At 34.2% G+C, this 20152-nt stretch overlaps 1 protein-coding gene across 1 annotated transcript; it reads left to right on the top strand.

Annotated features, from left to right (window-relative positions):
* Positions 1-3179: 3179 nt before the first annotated feature.
* LOC117343729 (beta-galactosidase-like) lies at positions 3180-20079 on the top strand. The gene is made up of 16 exons (XM_033906203.1): positions 3180-3287; positions 4145-4311; positions 4769-4919; positions 6652-6715; positions 7635-7913; positions 8957-9012; positions 10042-10163; positions 10486-10526; positions 11253-11368; positions 12157-12231; positions 13390-13479; positions 14052-14156; positions 14651-14785; positions 16223-16323; positions 16884-16996; positions 18163-20079. Exons 1-15 carry the CDS (start codon positions 3216-3218, stop codon positions 16960-16962), a joined length of 1653 nt encoding a protein of 550 aa, XP_033762094.1. The 5' UTR covers positions 3180-3215; the 3' UTR covers positions 16963-16996; positions 18163-20079.
* The last annotated feature ends 73 nt before the right edge of the window (positions 20080-20152 follow it).

The following is a 20152-nucleotide window of genomic DNA, read 5'->3' as shown; positions in this document are numbered from 1 at the left end:
ATGGTTATTGTTCATAAGGATTTTTTTTTTTAAAGATATACCCAATAATATGAAAAAATACAAAATAAAAATTGGTTTACCGTGATGTCCCTTTAAGTATTGGATAAAATTACGTAATACCGAAAATTGTATACTACAAGCATGTTATCAAGAAATGTGTGATTGCAAAGATAATTGGCTTATGAGTATAAAAGATGAATTATATAAGATTGGTTTGGGATATTTTTGGGAATTAAAAGATGTACACGCAGATTTAATACCAATGTTCAAAGAAAGAATTACAGATATTTTTAAACAGGAATGCCTGGGGAAATTTAATACTTCATCAAAATGTAATTTATATAAATATCTGAATGATGAGTTCGGTTTACAAAATTATTTGAAAAAGTCTATTGACAATCAATACCTTAAAGAGATAGTAAGGATTAGAATATCTTCTCACAAATTAAATATTGAAACTGGTAGATACCAATTGCAAGGTATTGTGAACAGAAATAGATTATGTTCACTGTGTGATGGAAATGATATAGAGGATGAATTTCACTTTATTATTAAATGTCCTTTTTTTGTCGATTTACGTAGGTCACTTATCAAATCGTACTATATCAGAAACACAAGTATGTACAAATTTATCCAATTATTATGCACAGAAAATCAAAAAGATCTATATAATTTGGCCAAATATATAAAAACTGCTAATAGAAGACGTGATATTGCATTAAATTAAGCTAACGTCTTGAGAGTTTATTAATCACAAAATAGTTATTATTATATGCAGTTCTAGATATCCCTCTACACTTCTAGGCGTACTGTAGGTGCGATAGTGTTGCGTGTGTGTTGTTGTTTATATGTTAAATGTTATATTGCACTGTATATATGCACAACTGATGAGCGGTATAGCTCAAAGTAATAAATGAACTGGAACCCCCGAATCAGATGTCCCATCATGTGTCACCGCGATAAAATTGGACATTATGTTCCGACTTACAGACGCTAGCAATCCCAAATCGTTTCCCCCAAATTTTATTTTGGGTCATATCGCCCACATTTTCAAACTCACTATTGCGCCCCTAACTAGCAATCATATCGTCCAATATTTTTGTCATTTCGTCCCAAAAGCTATACATTGTATATATCCAGAAACATGTATTATATATCTTTCTGGTATATATCACTCCCAAATCATGTCACCTCAAAAAGATTTTCTGACCCAAAGCTTGGTAAGTCGTTTATCTATCTGATATTTTTGCTTGTATTTGCGTTATAAGGTGATCAAAACATTTCCTTTCGGTAAGGTACGTGTCATTTAGTAGTTGGATTTCAATTTTAGACCTAGTATAGAAATCACTCTCGCAGGCCAGGGCATCACCAATATGGTTTGTAAACAGATTTATCTCCCCTTGGTCGATTTTTATGGGATTTTATGCACTTTAGATTTACCGCCACTCCCTATCTTCCTCTGATGTAGAGCTGCTATCCTTTGGATATGTGGGTTGTTTACAAAACTTTCAGGAATGTTCTTAATATCATAACGTTTGGATTCAAAGGATGTATCTGTACTTGTAGAGTTCCTTTGTTTTGGCATGGAAATATTTGTCAGGGGCGTGTATCTATAAACCTGTAATGTACATGGTGCAACTTCTCATTGAGCACGATAGCATCATCTACTACAGCAGAGACTTGTATATTACAAGTCTCTGACTACAGGCTTCTGTGTGGTACAATCATTGGTTGATATCACACACGTCCATTTCGCATACAAAAATGTGTCTCCAAAAGTTCAAGGAAGTGATCTCCAAGTTTATAACTACTATATATAGTGTCCAGTATGGCCCTGTGTGATAAAATCTCACCGCACCGAGCATTGAAATCACCATATGATAGATACAGATAGTACCTTCTGATTGTATATGCATTATATCTATGTAAAAAGTCACCTGGGTCCACATTCTAGGTTGATTTGACTCGAGGTTAATAGCACAAACAAACACATAGAGTATTTGTTTATATCGGTCAGCTTTATCCACAACAATGAAAAAAAAATTAAAAGCGTTTGTTTATATATAAAAAAAAAACAAAAAAACAAACAAACAAAAACAACACCAATACCTCCTGGCTCCTTCTAATCTGTACACCACGGTGATTCATCTTACGCATGCAACATGCAATATTGTATGACGTCGCGACAACAGAACAATGACGTCACGTCGACAATTCAATCACGTCAAGTCAACATTGTCTTACATTGGTGAAACGGCAATATTAGGGTAAACAGGGTAAGAGAAAAAAAATCATTCACTCCCTCGGGATGCGACCAAATGGATTAACGTAATGTTTTATTACCCATTTGGGAGTGAGACAGGGGAATCTCAACCCTCGGGTAAAGATTCCTAAGCTGCCAAACACGTGACTTGAGAATCTTTCCCCTCGGATTTACATCCTCCTGTCTCACTCCCAATGGGGTAAAAGATTAAGTTAATCCATTTGATAGGTTTAATTCATCACATTTGCCAATCTTTGTTTCTGCACATATTAGAACGTCATTTTACTTAGTATATATCAGTGTTTATGTGAAAATAAAGTGTGATTTAATTCTTAATGATTCTGCAAGGTTGTTTAGATTAGGAAAGATTTTTTTCGCTTCTAGAACAAATGAATATAATGTACCATACATTAATCTATTTGTCGCTTTAATCTGTAGTTTAAAAACGAAAACCACCCAAATGAAGTCATGCTAAAATCCAGGACACTCGATCCTCAATGCATTTTGCATTTTAACGTCATCCAGAGGCATTAATTATAAGTAACGACACCTAGTAGCATTATTATAAGTATTATAATTTGTATTTTAACCACATCCAGCAGTATTAATATGACAGCATAAGTGTATGTTTTGTATTCTAACGACATCCAGAAGCATATGTATTTTTAGATAATTTACTTTTACAACATATTATGAATCGATTGTCTGATTAAGTTGTTTACCATTTTGAATGATGATGTGTGCGTGAGTGTGTGTGCTTGCATTTTCGTATGCGCGCGTTTATATGTGCGTGAATGTGAGTGTGTATGCGTATACATGTGTTTTTGTTGCATAAAACTTAAATAAGACAATATTTGTTAGAAATGACATTCATTCCCAACTGTGAATCGAATGCACCCACATACTATATAGCTATCACATGACTCGCAGCATGATCACATGATCAAACAAAATGGCGGCAGTATCAACTGTTGTGATTGTTTTTATAACCACTGTCATCAGCTTTTCGGCATTAATATCCAAGGTAGGCACTGTTTCTGATTTATTCGTTGAATTTATAAAATAGAATATTTAGTTTGTCAGTTTGATTCCTTCCCCAGGCGCAAGAACAAGTAACAGTTTCAGTTTCATGTTACTGGGCACTGGCCATGATATTGAGAAAGGTGAAGTCTTTTTATTATGGGGGTGTATCCCAAGAGTTTGAGAAACCTCTTTTCATAGAAAAAAAAGAAAAAGATTTTCAACAAAACCGCCCACAGCCGATATTTAAAATTATGTTTCCTCAGATTGCATAGCAATTCTGCATATTAATTCATTGATAAATAAAAAAATATATATAAATGTGTATCTAGATCATTCTTCAAACACATATTTCTCAGTGGAATCTTCCTCCATATCAGCAGTACTGCAGTTTCTCTACATTGTTGTTACACTGTCTTTGGGGTTGAATGGGCCCACATATGGTTAGCGTACTAGTCTAATTGGGAGTGCATGATACATTTATATTTGGGAACAAAGTTAAATGATTTACAGTGTTTTTAAACTGGAACGTTTATCTCAGGTGTGCACAGTGTTCACTGATTTTGATAAAAGGCCTAGGTCTATAGGTCCAAAGAATTCATCAATTATTCCTTTTTTTTCAAACATTGCAACAACATTGTATTATTATTATTTTTTTATCCAAATCATATATTATAGATTGTAAAAAAACACAAGTCATTTCTGTCGTTTAAAAAAAAAAATCTCCATAAAATTATATACAGATCTATATCTTATTGCCATATTTAAAAGACCCTGATACAGGTATTTCTTAATAATCAATAGAATAGGACCATTCGGCATTGTTATATGATGTGTGGCTGATGATGGATTATTTTACAGGTGAATGGTGCCAATTTCACAATAGATTATGACAAGAACACATTCCTGAAGGATGGGAAGCCTTTCCGCTATGTGTCCGGGAGTATCCACTACAGTCGAGTCCCACAATACTACTGGAAAGACAGACTCCTTAAGATGCATGCTGCTGGACTTAATGCCATCCAACTGTGAGTTATTATATCATTTATTGAAAATACATATAAATGTCAATAGAAACAATTGATCACATATCTACCCTGTAATCAGTGTTATGACTCATAACCCTACATAAACGGTGTTATGAACATACATGGATCAACACCTAATGGGGATGTGATTTGGTATATGTTCCTGTTCATGTTGTGGTAATTGTACAGATGCATCGATCATGTCACCAAAGAATCAGGATTAGAGTTAGAATATCACCATTTATATATCAGTCTGGATAAAATGCTGAATGTTGCCGAAATATAACAATTATGTGATAAAAAGAATCCCAAATACATGTATTTTATTTTACCTTAAAAATAAAAATCCTTCGGCTCATTTCGATCACATATGAAGTGGAAACTCATGCAAACTAACTGTGTCTATATACATATGCTTATAAGACAAAGGCATGGATTAAATTTTTTTCTGACTCAGATATGTGCCTTGGAATATTCACCAACCAGAGAAAGATAAATATGACTTCTCAGGACAACAGGATTTGGTGGCCTTTCTACAAACTGCTCAGGATGTTGGCCTACTAGTCGTGATGAGGGCAGGACCATACATCTGTGGAGAGTGGGACTTTGTAAGTTATTAACGAGGACACAAGGAGCCAGGGACATGGGACATATATCTATGGTTAATGTCATAATGAGACTATATAAGTTGTTAATGGGGGCAGATCTATATATCTATGGGGTGTGGGACTTTATAAGTTATTGATGAAGATGGAAATACTGTATATCTGTGAGTGTGGGACTTAATAAGTTATTGATGAAGATGAGTTATTGATGAAGATGGACATACTGTATATCTGTGGGGACTTATTGATGAAGATGGACATACTGTATATCTGTGGGGAGTGGGACTTTGTAATTTCTTGATGAAGATGGACATACTGTATATCTGTGGGGACTTGTTGATGAAGATGGTCATACTGTATATCTGTGGGGACTTATTGATGAAGATGGACATACTGTATATCTGTGGGGAGTGGGACTTTGTAATTTCTTGATGAAGATGGACATACTGTATATCTGTGGGGACTTGTTGATGAAGATGGTCATACTGTATATCTGTGGGGACTTATTGATGAAGATGGACATACTGTATATCTGTGTGGACCTATTGATGAAGATGGACATACTGTATATCTGTGGGGACTTATTGATGAAGATGGACATACTGTATATCTGTGTGGACCTATTGATGAAGATGGACATACTGTATATCTGTGGGGACGTATTGATGAAGATGGACATACTGTATATCTGTGGGGACTTATTGATGAAGATGGACATACTGTATATCTGTGGGGAGTGGGACTTTGTAATTTCTTGATGAAGATGGACATACTGTATATCTGTGGGGACTTGTTGATGAAGATGGACATACTGTATATCTGTGTGGACCTATTGATGAAGATGGACATACTGTATATCTGTGGGGACTTATTGATGAAGATGGACATACTGTATATCTGTGGGGACTTTTTGATGAAGATGGACATACTGTATATCTGTGGGGACTTATTGATGAAGATGGACATACTGTATATCTGTGGGGACTTATTGATGAAGATGGACATACTGTATATCTGTGGGGACTTATTGATGAAGATGGACATACTGTATATCTGTGGGGACTTATTGATGAAGATGGACATACTGTATATCTGTGTGGACCTATTGATGAAGATGGACATACTGTATATCTGTGGGGACTTATTGATGAAGATGGACATACTGTATATCTGTGGGGACTTATTGATGAAGATGGACATACTGTATATCTGTGGGGACTTATTGATGAAGATGGACATACTGTATATCTGTGGGGACTTATTGATGAAGATGGACATACTGTATATCTGTGGGGACTTATTGATGAAGATGGACATACTGTATATCTGTGGGGACTTATTGATGAAGATGGACATACTGTATATCTGTGGGGACTTATTGATGAAGATGGACATACTGTATATCTGTGGGGACTTATTGATGAAGATGGACATACTGTATATCTGTGGTGAATGGGACATTAAGTTATTGATGAATATGTAGGACCATTATATCTGTGTCGAGTGAGGCTTCCACATAATGAACAAATTATAAAACAATACATCTTTGGCAAGTGGGATTTTTTTTAAAGAACTTGTATTTTTTTCATTCACTTACTTAATTCTGTTACATGTTTTTATCACACTAGGGCGGGTTTCCTGCATGAATCAATTCTGTTACATGTTTTTATCACACTAGGGTGCCCAGTGGTTTTCCTGCATGAATCAATTCCATTACATGTTTTTATCCTACTAGGGTGGTTTTCCTGCATGGATCCTGAAGGAAAATCCCACAACAGTATTCAGAACTATGGATCCAAGTAAGAAAACATTCAATTAGTAGTGAAATATTATAATATTACCAACCAAACATAAAGTTTTACAGGGAATACAAGTTTAAACAAGTGTATTACATTTGTTATTTTAATGCTAAGTCCTGTGACTAATCAGAGATTATGGTTAAGTTTAAAATATAACAGACAATGAATGTCATTGGATTGGTGATGTAGAAAAAATGTAAATGTTTATCTTAGCATTTTGGATTGGAGACAATTCGCAGGAGCTCGTCTTTATAAAACAAATGTGGAATATTCCTGTTTTCATGATGAAAACTGGTAACTATTTCACCTCAGTTTGAAATATATCTCCATAATTTTCACGTGTGCCCCCCCCCCCATTCATGAAATAGTTGCTATTATCAAACAACCAGCAAGACAGTGTAGCGTTCAACAATGAAATTATTTTGGAATGTTGTTGAATCAGAATGATAAATGAAAATGAATATTTGTATAGTATAATCATGATTAAAATACACATTTACCGGTATGTGAATAATCAACTGTCAATGAGAAATAAATATTTTTAACTAAGAAAATTACTAAATCATACAGAAAAACATACCATTTTGAAATATTTTTCTATTGCAAAAGTAGCTGTATGGAATATGTTTCATAATATGTGTTTCTTCCTGAAAGTACATTGTACACATGGATAAGAAATTAAGGATCTATAGAAGATGATTTTATGTTCAGATTTAGTTTTATTTTCATGGTGAATCATATTCAGATAGAAAGATTACTTGTTACAATTTACATGTATTTAAGGTATGTTACAGGTAATACTTTTGAGATATATGACATTGATACCTTTTTACATAATAGCTATGCTATATAGATAGACATTAATCAATTTCTTCACAGATAACCATGTAATTGTCGTATTTCACATTTTCGTTGCCAGCTTATATTAAGTATGTAGACCAGTGGATGGATGTCCTGTTACCAAAGCTGAAGCCCCTCCTCTATAATAATGGCGGCCCGGTTATCATGGTCCAAATCGAGAATGAGTATGGGAGTTACTTCGCCTGTGATAAGAACTACACGACACATCTCCGTGACAAGGCCAGGTTCCATCTGGGGAAGGATGTTGTGCTCTTCACTACCGATGGCAGCTCGGACGGTTTCCTCAAGTGTGGCTATATCCCAGAGGTGTATGCCACAGTCGACTTTGGAGTGTCTTGTACGATACAAACTTTCATCTGTTGTAAAAATAATTTGTCTGTAAAACTTGTAAAATTGGTTTTCATTTCCTTAAAAGATAGCTAACATAGGGTATGAAACCCAATCTGATCAAAATACAGATCATCATTATACACGTTAATTAAAATACAGATCATCATTATACACGTTGATTAAAATACAGATCATCATTATACATGTAGATTGAAACACAGATCATCATTATACACATTGATTAAAATATAGATCATCGTTATACACGTTGATTAAAATACAGATCATCATTATACACGTAGATTTCAATACAGATCATCATTATACACGTTGATTAAAATACAGATCATCATTATACACGTTGATTAAAATACAGATCATCATTATACACATTGATTAAAATACAGATCATCATTATACACGTTGATTAAAATACAGATCATCATTATACACGTTAATTAAAATACAGATCATCATTATACACATTGATTAAAATACAGATCATCATTATACACATTGATTAAAATACAGATCATCATTATACACGTTAATTAAAATACAGATCATCATTATACACATTGATTAAAATATAGATCATCGTTTTACACGTTGATTAAAATACAGATCATCGTTATACACGTTGATTAAAATACAGATCATCATTATATATGTTGTTCATAACATAGTGTATAATGATAATCTGTATTTTAATAAGGTTGTAAGAAGCCCAGCGGTATCATTTGCTATACAGTGAAATACCAACAAGTACAATTTTATTGTCCTGTTATAAGTCCCGGACATTGAATCAGATGTTGTGTTGGCCTCTGTGGGCTTATTGAAATATAAATGCATAATCTTGGTTTCTTATGAAATTCAAATTGACACAGTATTTGTTAGCCCGAGTTTCCTCTGGCCCTGACACCAGACACACATGTTTGTGAAAAACGTATCCTTTAATTCCCTCCTAAAATGGTGTCAGGGCCAGAGGAAACTCGGGCTAAGTATTTGTTAGAAGTAGGGGTAAACACAATCATTTGTTTTATATTTCAGACAACCCAGCTGGCAGTTTTAAGGCTCAGAGAGATTATGAACCTCATGGCCCTCTGGTAGGATTTTAATTACTTAGACTTGAAAAATAAAGAATACATTACAGTACAATTAAGTAGAAAGAGACGAGTCTTGATCGTTTTTATATAGAATTGATTGCATCTTACTTCATACAAATTCTTTAAGAAGTTGATGACGTTTGTTAGCTTGCTCTACACATTAAAGCGTTGCATTAGAAGCAGAAATATATAAATACAGCACATATTTAATCATAAACACGGGATGTGGGAGATCCAATGTCCATGTAAAAAGTTCAGTGCGGTGCTGTGTTGCCCAGCTGACGGATTCTACAAGAAATACGAAAGTTTGGTCGCAAAGTTGATTAGTCAAAGGGTAAAGATGAAATACTTTATAGTTGAATGTTTGTATTTTAAAATTGTTCTGATGATGACAGGCTTAAGTGTCGAAAACTAGTCAACCATTAGATTGAAGCTGATCAACCCAGCATGACATGGTTATGGTCATCTTTACCCTTATAAACAATTTATAGAATGGCCTTCTATGTTGAGAACATGAAATATAAAATGTAATTATAAGCATAAAATGTTAAGATAAGAAATATGTATTACCTCTCATGATGCGAGTACATAATCTTATATTGTAATTACACATTCCAATATCATTGAAAATTTACAATAAACTAAACCACTGCTGTGACGCCCCTCCACTTAGTGTTCAGAGGCATATGTTACCCTTAATTTCTCTGCCTGTATTTCCATCCATCACAATTCTTTTTTAGAAGTTTTACGAAGATTAGTCATTTACTCTTTTAGTAATATATATAAAATGCTGATATTTTACATGAATATTTTTTCATGGTCAAATGTCAATGTTGTATTGTCAAACAGATTTTTTTTTTTAAATTTGAAATGTTTTGAACTTCGTATAAATGTTGGCTTACATTGTCAGCAAAATAGGAGGGAATTAAAGGATACATTTTTCACAAAAAATTTCTAATTTGAAAACAGAAAGTCTGTTACTTAACTGTATAATATGATGTGTTTTTAGGTAAATTTTGATATGTTTAGGTGAACTCCGAGTTCTACACAGGCTGGCTTGACCATTGGGGTCAGAAACATTCAGTGACCGACACCAACAAAGTGGCCAAAAGTCTTGACCTCCTCCTGGATTATGGTGCCAACATCAACATGTAAGGCATTACTATAAGGCTAATGATACTGTAAATATATATATTTTAGTGGTTACCTTATTTTATCTATTCATTTTTGCGTTGAAAGCTTCTGCTAAATATGAATGGCAAATATTGAGGGTGCTCCAATTCATCACTGCCCTTATCTGTATAAATTCAACGCTGAAATGCATTGAGCATGGCAAAATAGAGCAACTGATTATAATTTGCTATAATAATAACTAATGGCTTTCCTTATCTACTTTAACATTTCCCATTTGATAAATTTTGTAATTCACCGTATCGGCAGGTAACAACTGTTGTGCAATTTACTTTCATATAGGTACATGTTTGAAGGTGGAACCAATTTTGGCTTCTGGAATGGTAAGAATGTATGGGTAATACTGCATTTGAGGTGGGAGTGGGGGTATGGGATTGGGTGTGGGGAATGGGAGGGGGTTGGGGATATGGAGGTGGGAGTAGGGGTATGGGGGTGGGGGTGGTGAATGGGAGGGGGTAATTTCACTGCATACTCATTCTCATTAAATATAGCATGAAAATAAATACCATGCAAATAATATGTACAAACAATTACATAGAAGCGTTCATTAAAGAATGTTTACAAGGTGTGATTGAGTGAAATTTTATACCAGCGATCTAGGTCTGACTGGGACAGCTGTAAAATATTAGTGCTGTGAAATTTACCAGATGTACAGAAATAGCTCTTAGCATAATTATATTCAAATTGGTACATTTTTGTATTTGTTTGTATATTTGCATTACATTTCAGCTGATGATCGATTGATAATACATTATTGAATAGAAGCAATATAGATTTACCTTCTTTTACTCAACAGTGATTACATTGGTTCAATCTTTGATTGGGTGAAAATCAAGATTTTCACTGAAAATATTGTTTTATGAAAACTTGATTTCCAGAAATATAAAACACTATTGCAAAATAGATCATTCTTTCAGATGTCATTCCTAACTTTAAACAGCAATTTACAAATTTCCTAAAAAACTGAAAACTGGTACCCACTGTGTTTGACTTTTTGTTAATAAGTGGGTGTGACTGTATGAGGGATGTCATGTGTTTTTTTGCTGTAGGTGCAAACTACGCTCCGTTCCAGCCTGTCCCGACTAGCTACGACTACGACGGGCCACTCACAGAGGCAGGGGACATAACTGATAAGTACCTGGAATTACGTCAGATCATATCAAAGGTAAGAATACTCTATAGAAAACCTTCACTGATATCCAATATGAACCCTACATTTCACAAAAATATCCAATATGAACCCGACATTTCACAAAGATTTTATTGAATGAATTCAAGGGGCCACAATTATCATAGTTCAGTCAGAGCGCCGGTCATGTAACCTAAGGTGAAGATCTGAGGTATGTGGTTCTTGGGAAGCTGAGAAACAGACCGGTCTGTGCTGTCGTGGTTGTGTCCATGGGTAAGACACTTTACCCTAATTACTCTGGATGGCATACGACAGGCCTCCCTTATATGTTGTTTAGGAAGTAGTCACCAACTACTACAAGGATACCCTGCCTCAAATAACCCAGGCTGTTCATGGGGCGATAAGCCCAGCAAACAAACAAACAAACAATGGATATTGTGCAACAGGCTGATGCCTATCCTCTCCCTAAATGCTACATTGTGTAACATGGGGTAGCTTGTGTTACGTGAAGGTTTATATAAGGTGATATGTAGAGGATTTATTCTTGCATTTATCACCTGTTGCTTGCTCTCTAGACAAATTGGGGTGAAATGTCTTGCTAAAAGACACAAACATGATATCAAGGGAGGGAGAGTATGGGATTTCAGCTTCCTTAGAAACAAACTATCTGGTACACACCACATATTCTCATCTGAGGTTGTAACAGTCCGATACTCTACAGACTGAGCTATCTAGGCCGTGATATATAGAGACTGTCTTGGTAGTATTACTGGCCATAAAAAACTTAAAACATATAAAATGATGCCATTCTTTGTCTGTTGCAGTACCTACCCCTGCCTGATATACCAATACCTCCTTCTACACCAAAAGCCAACTATGGAGAAGTACAGATGAAATTTGTGAGTGGAATTATCTTAATGACTGCAATTAAATGTTTTCAACAGAATTCATATAAGAAAATAAAATGATAATAGTATAATACATGACTGTTTGCACATTTAATAATCATAAAAATAAAGAAGTATTTCTATGGAATGGTATATCGCTGTAAAGTGGTACTTTTTCCATCCTGGACTTACTGTAAATGGTCTTATTTTGGCACTCTCAAATTTTAGCGCATTCCCAAATTTTAACAGATAATTAGTGCTAAATTAGCACACCGGAATTATCTGCTATGGAAATAGCATACATGTATAGAAAGTGCATTTAGCACACTTATATGATTAAGCACAGTAATATGATTTAGCACAGTAATATGATTTAGCACAGTAATATAATTTAGTTCAGTTATATGATTTAGCACAGTAATATGATTTAGTGCAGTTATATGATTAAGCACAGTAATATGATTTAGCACAGTAATATGATTTAGCGAAATAATATGATTTAGTGCAGTAATATGATTTAGTGCAGTAATATGATTTAGCATAGTGATATGATTTAGCGCAGTAATATGATTTAGCACAGTAATATGATTAAGCACAGTAATGTGATTTAGCACAGTAATGTGATTTAGCACAGTAATATGATTTAGCACAGTAATGTGATTAAGCACAGTAATATGATTTAGCACAGTAATATGATTTAGCGAAATAATATGATTTAGTGCAGTAATATGATTTAGTGCAGTAATATGATTTAGCATAGTGATATGATTTAGCGCAGTAATATGATTTAGCACAGTAATATGATTAAGCACAGTAATATGATTTAGCACAGTAATATGATTTAGCACAGTAATATGATTTAGCACAGTAATATAATTTAGTTCAGTTATATGATTAAGCACAGTAATATGATTTCGTGCAGTAATATGATTTAGCACAGTAATATGATTTAGCACAGTAATATAATTTAGTTCAGTTATATGATTTAGCACAGTAATATGATTTAGTGCAGTTATATGATTTAGCACAGTAATATGATTTAGCGCAATAATTCCAGTGTGATAAGTATGAAATATGTTTACCATTAAAATAAATGTACCTTTACAGTTATAGAAACAGTGTACATGTTAAACAGATTCTGACAGTTATTTTATTATTGTCACTGAACAGGTAGCTACATTACAAGACGCCCTGTCCCAGCTGAGTCCCAAGGGTCCAATCAAAACCCAGTATCCAGTTACTATGGAGTCCATAAGCCAGGTATGAGATCACTTTGGTTATGATATCATAAGGAATTTCCTAGTTCAGATTATTTTGAAGTTTATTCAATACATGCAAAGAAAAAAACGATAATAATAATTATTAATTTGGAGGTTTGGGATAAGTAAAGCATTTGTATCAATAAGTGTCATATGTTTCAAAGCCCAAGCATAGGATCATTTGTGTCTAAATTGATGGAAAGAGACAATCTTGGTACTTGTTTCTTTGAAAATGCAAATAACTCATTATCATTAAATTTTTTTCAAATGAAACATCATAGATCACTCTTTGTGTTTAATTTTATTTTCTGGATTAGCTACAGGCTGGACAACAATCTTTAAGTTAGACCCTATAATTGAACAGTACTGTTACAGTGTAGTAATTTGAAACAAATAATGAAAATTACTTTTGAATCAAATTTTAATTAAGAGTAGATTTAAATTTAATTGTTGAAAATTTAGTACCAAGTTAAAATTGTGTAGCTCATCAACATTAATTTGAATTTGTCATTATGGTCACAATATCATTATTGAGTGTAACTTTGTGTATGTTGATTTGCCACCATATTTCAGTATCAGGGGTTTGCCCTGTACCGATACACCCTGAAGAAAAACGTAGTGTCTCAAACGTTAGCTGTACCGGGCATCAGAGATCGAGGTTACGTCATGGTCGACAAGGTATGTCCCAACATGTCAGTCATTTAGATCTCACAAGGAACTAAGCAACTTTTCCTATAACTAAACTAATAGATCACTTTTACTACCAAGCATTTACAGCAGTTATGTTACGACACCACTTGATATAGATACAGATGCCCTATTGTAATCAGTGATGGTCCGCCTGTCCTTCCTATTTTTTCTGAATATGTAGAGAGAGAGAGAGAGATCTTTACTTGCACTCAGGCACACTATTATATGCGACAAGAGGTCAGGAGAATGACACTACATTAATTTTTTTTTAAATATTGGATATGTGCTATCATTGTTTACTGTATTTAGTCTGGTCTAGCTCTGGTGTGTAAGTGTTTATAATTAATAACAAATATAATAACAACGATAAGCTCCTATTTTAAGAACTGCAGTAAAACTATATACATGTATCAGGAAGATATTTTAGGACATTGTGAGTTCTGTAACAAGAGTACCATTACAATACTATGACTGTATTTAAGGTACCACAGGGAGTCGTTGTCAGGGAGAAGTCTACAAATGTGACTATAACAGGCAAGCAGGGAGCAACACTGGACATACTGGTGGAGAATCAGGGACACATCAACTTCGGCAGCGGCATAAACAATAACACCAAGGTAGAATGTCACATGACTTAAATCGGGACAGTGCCTGAAAAGAGACACTTTTCGAATGATTTAATACCTCATTTTGTACAATCTAGCTAAAATTAGATGTTCATTATTCACTCCATAAACTCCATATGAATGTCAACAAAGAGTTTATGGAGTGGATAATTTTAATTAGATTGCATTTTGTATGAGTTCACCAAAACCGCCACATGATAATGTCATGATGCAGCCCCCATCGTCTGTCTGGCATGATTGTTTTCCTGTAAATGACTTCATCTCAATGACCAAAAGGCCTAGAATCACGATATTACACTAGTATAGGTTTCTGGGATGATGCCGATAAAATTTGCAAACGAAATGACCTTGACCCAAGTAGTGTCACAGGAATCATTTTTTTTTAAACTCTCAAACAACTTCTCCTGATTAACTAAAATTCATATATTTATATATAATGAGATATTTGGCTAAAGATAAAGCCCAATAAAGTTGGAGAAAAAAAATGACCTTGACTCATATTTGATGTCATATGGGTCATTTGTTAAAACACTTACTCTCTCAAACAACCTCTTTTGATTTACCATAAAGACTAGATTAATGGAAGATTCCTCGGATTAGGCCAGAGGAAGTTTCTAAAAAGATATTATCATGACTTATGTCACAGACATCAAATTTGTCATAACACTTAAACAACTTCTAATTTCTCAAAACCAAGACCCAGTATATTTTATATTTGAGTGGTAGGTTTCTAGGATAAAGGCCAACACAGCTTCAAAAGAAGTGACTTTGACCTTACTCAAGGTTGCTGGAGTCAACTTTGTTGAATCACACATTAAGCAACTTCTATTGATTTCATGTAATTAAAATGCTGAGAATCAACTAAGCAGTAAATACTAGGTGGGAGATGAAGACCCATTGAGCCTCTTGTTTTGTTTTAAATTATAAAAGTATAAATTGTAAGACATTGCATATTTTAAACTCTTGATATGTTTTTTATCATCTCTATATAATAAAAAAGAGAAAATGGTGAAATGGAAAAAATATGGAAATGTAGCATTTCTTAACATGTCTATAAAATACATATTTGAATGGATAAGTGACTGAAACTTATACAAAGTAAAGGTGAAAGTTGTTGAAATGAAGAAAGTTATTTAAAATGTCTGGTATTTTCATAAACTGGCTTATCTGATGAATTGTCTCACTTTTGGTATTCGGGGCAGCTAAAATTCTAGGTAACCCCAACTCTACTGAAGGAGCTGTGTAAATAAGCATTGGCGTCTTCAATAAAAAAAAAAACAAAAAAAAAATGAATTGAAAGCTAATTATAAAGGTATCTATTTTAAATTGTAGCAATACATTTAATATTGTAATTTAACAGAGTATAGAATATTCATGATTGGGTTTTTAATCAGAAATAAACATACTGAATCTCCTTACTCTATTCAGGGTATCATCCAGAATGTAACCCTTGACGGAGAGATGCTGGTCGACTGGATGGTGTTCCCGCTATCTTTGGACAATATCAACCCATCAAACATCCCTCTGGGGTGAGTCTTGGTATATCTGTAATTCCCTAGTAACTACCTATGGTAACTAGACCATCAAAGCCCCCTGACATCCCCCAGGGGTATGTATGTAGACAATCTAGTGATTCATGTAATCGCTATGGTAACCAAAGTTATTGTCGACCAGAAATTGCCTCTCTGAAAAAAAATTGGATATTTTTTGTTTGGAGGAAAATGTATAGATTCTTTTTTTATGTGCTACAGCATTACTTGTTATAAGAGATACACCAAAACATGTAAAATTTACATTTGGTGCCAAACAGCTTTTCTGATGATCCCTTGAGTGTCATGTTTTAACATACATGCCATACTTGCAGGCGACCAATAAGGGAGATTAATGATTATTTTAAGGGAGTTTTGCCTAAAATAAGGGAAATTTAAGAATATATTTATAAATACCCTCTGTATTTAAGGGGTATACAAGTACAAAACTAGTCAATTTACATTTGATGTTTTATTATTTTTCTGACAGTTTCTTTCGCCTCATGTTTTCAAAAAGTCTCTAAGAGCCATTTACTATGATTTTAACTCATTGTTTTAAGGGATGGGCCTAAGTCTGCAGCAGGACTGATGACTCCGTCTATCTACGAGGGTAAACTGACCATAAGTGGCAGCACGTGAAGATACCTACCTGGACATGACTGGATGGACAAAGGTATACAAATGACCATTCTTATCTGGACACAATTTGTAGTCTTTGTACTGAATATTGTGTTTGTGTTTGTCCGTCGTAGTCTTTGTACTGAATATCGTGATCGTGTCTGTCCATCTGTCCTCCCATAATCTTGTCCGGACAACTACTACAGTACTAACCAGATTTTAATGAAACATGGTATTCATGATTGGTATTGTATTGTAATTTACCATGATGCATAATCCAAAATGGTCGCCGGCTTCTGATTGATAGAAACAATCCACAAGTAACTTGATAGATATGATTACACTCACCAATAGCCTACTCAACTATAGCACCCACAGGGGGGTATTAGTTATCCCTCGGGATACAAATCTAGTTGTAGCAGTTAAAGATTGACATCAAATTGAAATATATATCAACTTTGTCACTCTCATGACATATTCAAATATCACATCTCCCTTTACAGGATTATTAATTGTTGTTTTAAATTTTATATTTTAAAACACAAACAAACAAGAAATGGAAAACAAAGACTACAGAGATCAAAATCATTCCACTTGCAAACTGTTCTTATGTGCAAATTGTACAAATATTAAACACAAAACATAAAAATAAGAGACACAATGCCATGACAAGGGAAGTAACTCTATATATCTAAAGAGTTATCTCCCCTGGTGTACACATTGGCCGTTTTCGTTTTTGCGGTCCAAACGGTTGGATCAGTTGGACCAGTGAAGTTTGTTTATGAAATAAAGATGGACCTGGTGATTTTATATTGTTTTCAGACAAGCCTTGACCAAGACTTCCAAGGCCTGTATTAACAATTGCAGGTCTGTCAAGATTTATGTTTGAAATATTACATTTAAAAACTGATGAACCGGTTTGTCTGCATAAACGAACAGGCCCCATGTGATAAGATATTTTTGATTCCTGATATTCCTGATAGATGGCTCTGCAGGAAATTGCAGCAGTTCACAACCACGGCATCAACTGATCAATCCATGTTACTGAAATATTACCTACAGACTATTTATCAGAATACTCCAGGCCAAAAAGCAGGTCATAGGAATTTGAACATGTACTTTTCAGGATAATAGTGCAAACATATGTACCCTTTTTACTTAAACTTCAAATCACACTAGCTCTGATATCATAAACAATCTTTTTGCTTTTCATTTTCTCAGGGTCAGGCTCTTCTACAAGGTCAAATCAATCTGGGTCGTTACTGGCCAAAGGAGGGCCCACAGGTTCGTCTGTTTGTCCCTAAGCCTTACCTGAAGGCAGCGCCGGTCAATAACATGCTCCTGATGTTTGAGATAGAGGGAGCTCCCTGTCAGACTACAGCATCGTGTATGGTGAACTTCGTTGACCAGCCTCTCATCAACAGCACAAACTCTGGTCAACAGGAAGGTCGGAGAGGGTTACTTCTGGCACAAGGAACATTAGTGCCCAGATCATTGTCTTAATGGTCTACAAATCTAAAGTGCCATTAGTTGTCAGCATGATTTCTCAACAGGACTGACTCAACTCCACATAAATATATATACGTATATGATCAGCCAAATCAGGAAACTTATCTGTGGTTGCGGTTTCGTATGTCAGAATTAAATGTCCAGTAATTATGTATACTTTAAGGAAGAAAATATAGTATTGTTATTGTCATATGATTAATTCTTGTGATACTCATCTGTAATCTATCATAAGAATTTTCAGAATTCTTACTTCCAAATTGCCATACCTTTTCATGTTTGAGTAGGAAAAATCTGATGTTATACATAAAGCATTTACAATTGTACATACATGCATTTAGAAAAGAAATATGATGTAACAACTATGATATCATGATGTAATCTCATGTTTTGATATGCTTATGTACTTAAAAATCCAAGGGTTCTCGGTATTTACCTTGGTTTTGTTTTGATATGCTTAATATATGTACTTAAAAATCCAAGGGTTCTGGGTATTTACCTTGGTAGAAGTAATATTTACATTCTCTATCACAGGTTTTCTTTTTCTTTTATTCAAACAACACCAATAGTATTATACACTGTAACCTAGTTAGCATATCCTCTCTAAAGTTTGTAACAACAAATGTTTTCAGTAATTAAAGAAAACAGAAATTTGATTTAATGTTTGTAAATCTTCAAGAAACCAAAACTGAGATTCCCAGATATTGAGGAGGAACACTTCAGTGTTATAAACCAAGTACTGAACATTGCCACACCTATCAATTCAGATAGTGTTTTATAGAACCGAACTTATAGAGTACTGTATTAATTCTGATAAAGCTTTTTTGAACAACTCAGTACTCCCTTACATACTTTCAGACTTTTGAAGTTGAGGTATTTCTAATATCTTGATATTTGCTCAAATCTTTATAATGTATCGGTCTCTGCTCACATTAAATTACTTCATTACATAGAACATTTGTTTATCAAAGACATTTATTTGTTTCCTCAAATAGAAGTAATTTCTTTGTTCATGCCTGTTAGATATTATATTTTTAGATTTTGCCAAACTGTCTTGACAGCCACATCATGTGATATTGAGTTATTTTGGGGATGACTTTTTCTCAACTTATTATGGATGAATTTTAATTTTGATACCATAATATTTCTGAGGCTACATATGTACATATAAATCTAACCTCACAGCTTTTAAAGCAGGATTTTTCACCATTATACACTAATTCACATCATCCACATGGCTGGATTTACAATAGCTTTATATTTATACAAATTAACACCACAGTGATCAAACTGATGCAACATAGTTTTACTTCCAAGGTCAATGATGATAACAACTTTTCCAAGGATGAATAGCATCTTATACTGTTGACACAAAATACATGGATACATAGGCTTTAAGATTTGATACCGATTGTTTGGTAGAATCTAGATCAGATAAACTCTTGAGTTATGTACACTGTATCTGTGAGATATGATAGACTGGGTTAGCTGCCTTAGTACCTTTTCTCTCCACTAGGTTGCGCTGAGATAGGCAATCTAATTAAAATCTAGATGGTCATTATCACTACGTTACATGTACATCTAACAACATCCCATAAGGGGTCACGTCAGGGTGACCTTTAGGATTAGCCAATCAAATGACTACTTCCAGGATCTTGGAAGTGAAATTTATATGTCCGAATTAGCATGACTAGAGTGCATAGCT

This window comes from Pecten maximus, chromosome 15 (genome assembly GCF_902652985.1).
Source record: "Pecten maximus chromosome 15, xPecMax1.1, whole genome shotgun sequence".
Lineage (NCBI taxonomy): Eukaryota > Metazoa > Mollusca > Bivalvia > Pectinida > Pectinidae > Pecten > Pecten maximus.
The sequence above is the reverse complement of the archived record's forward strand: the minus strand, read 5'-3'. Positions and strand labels throughout refer to the sequence as shown.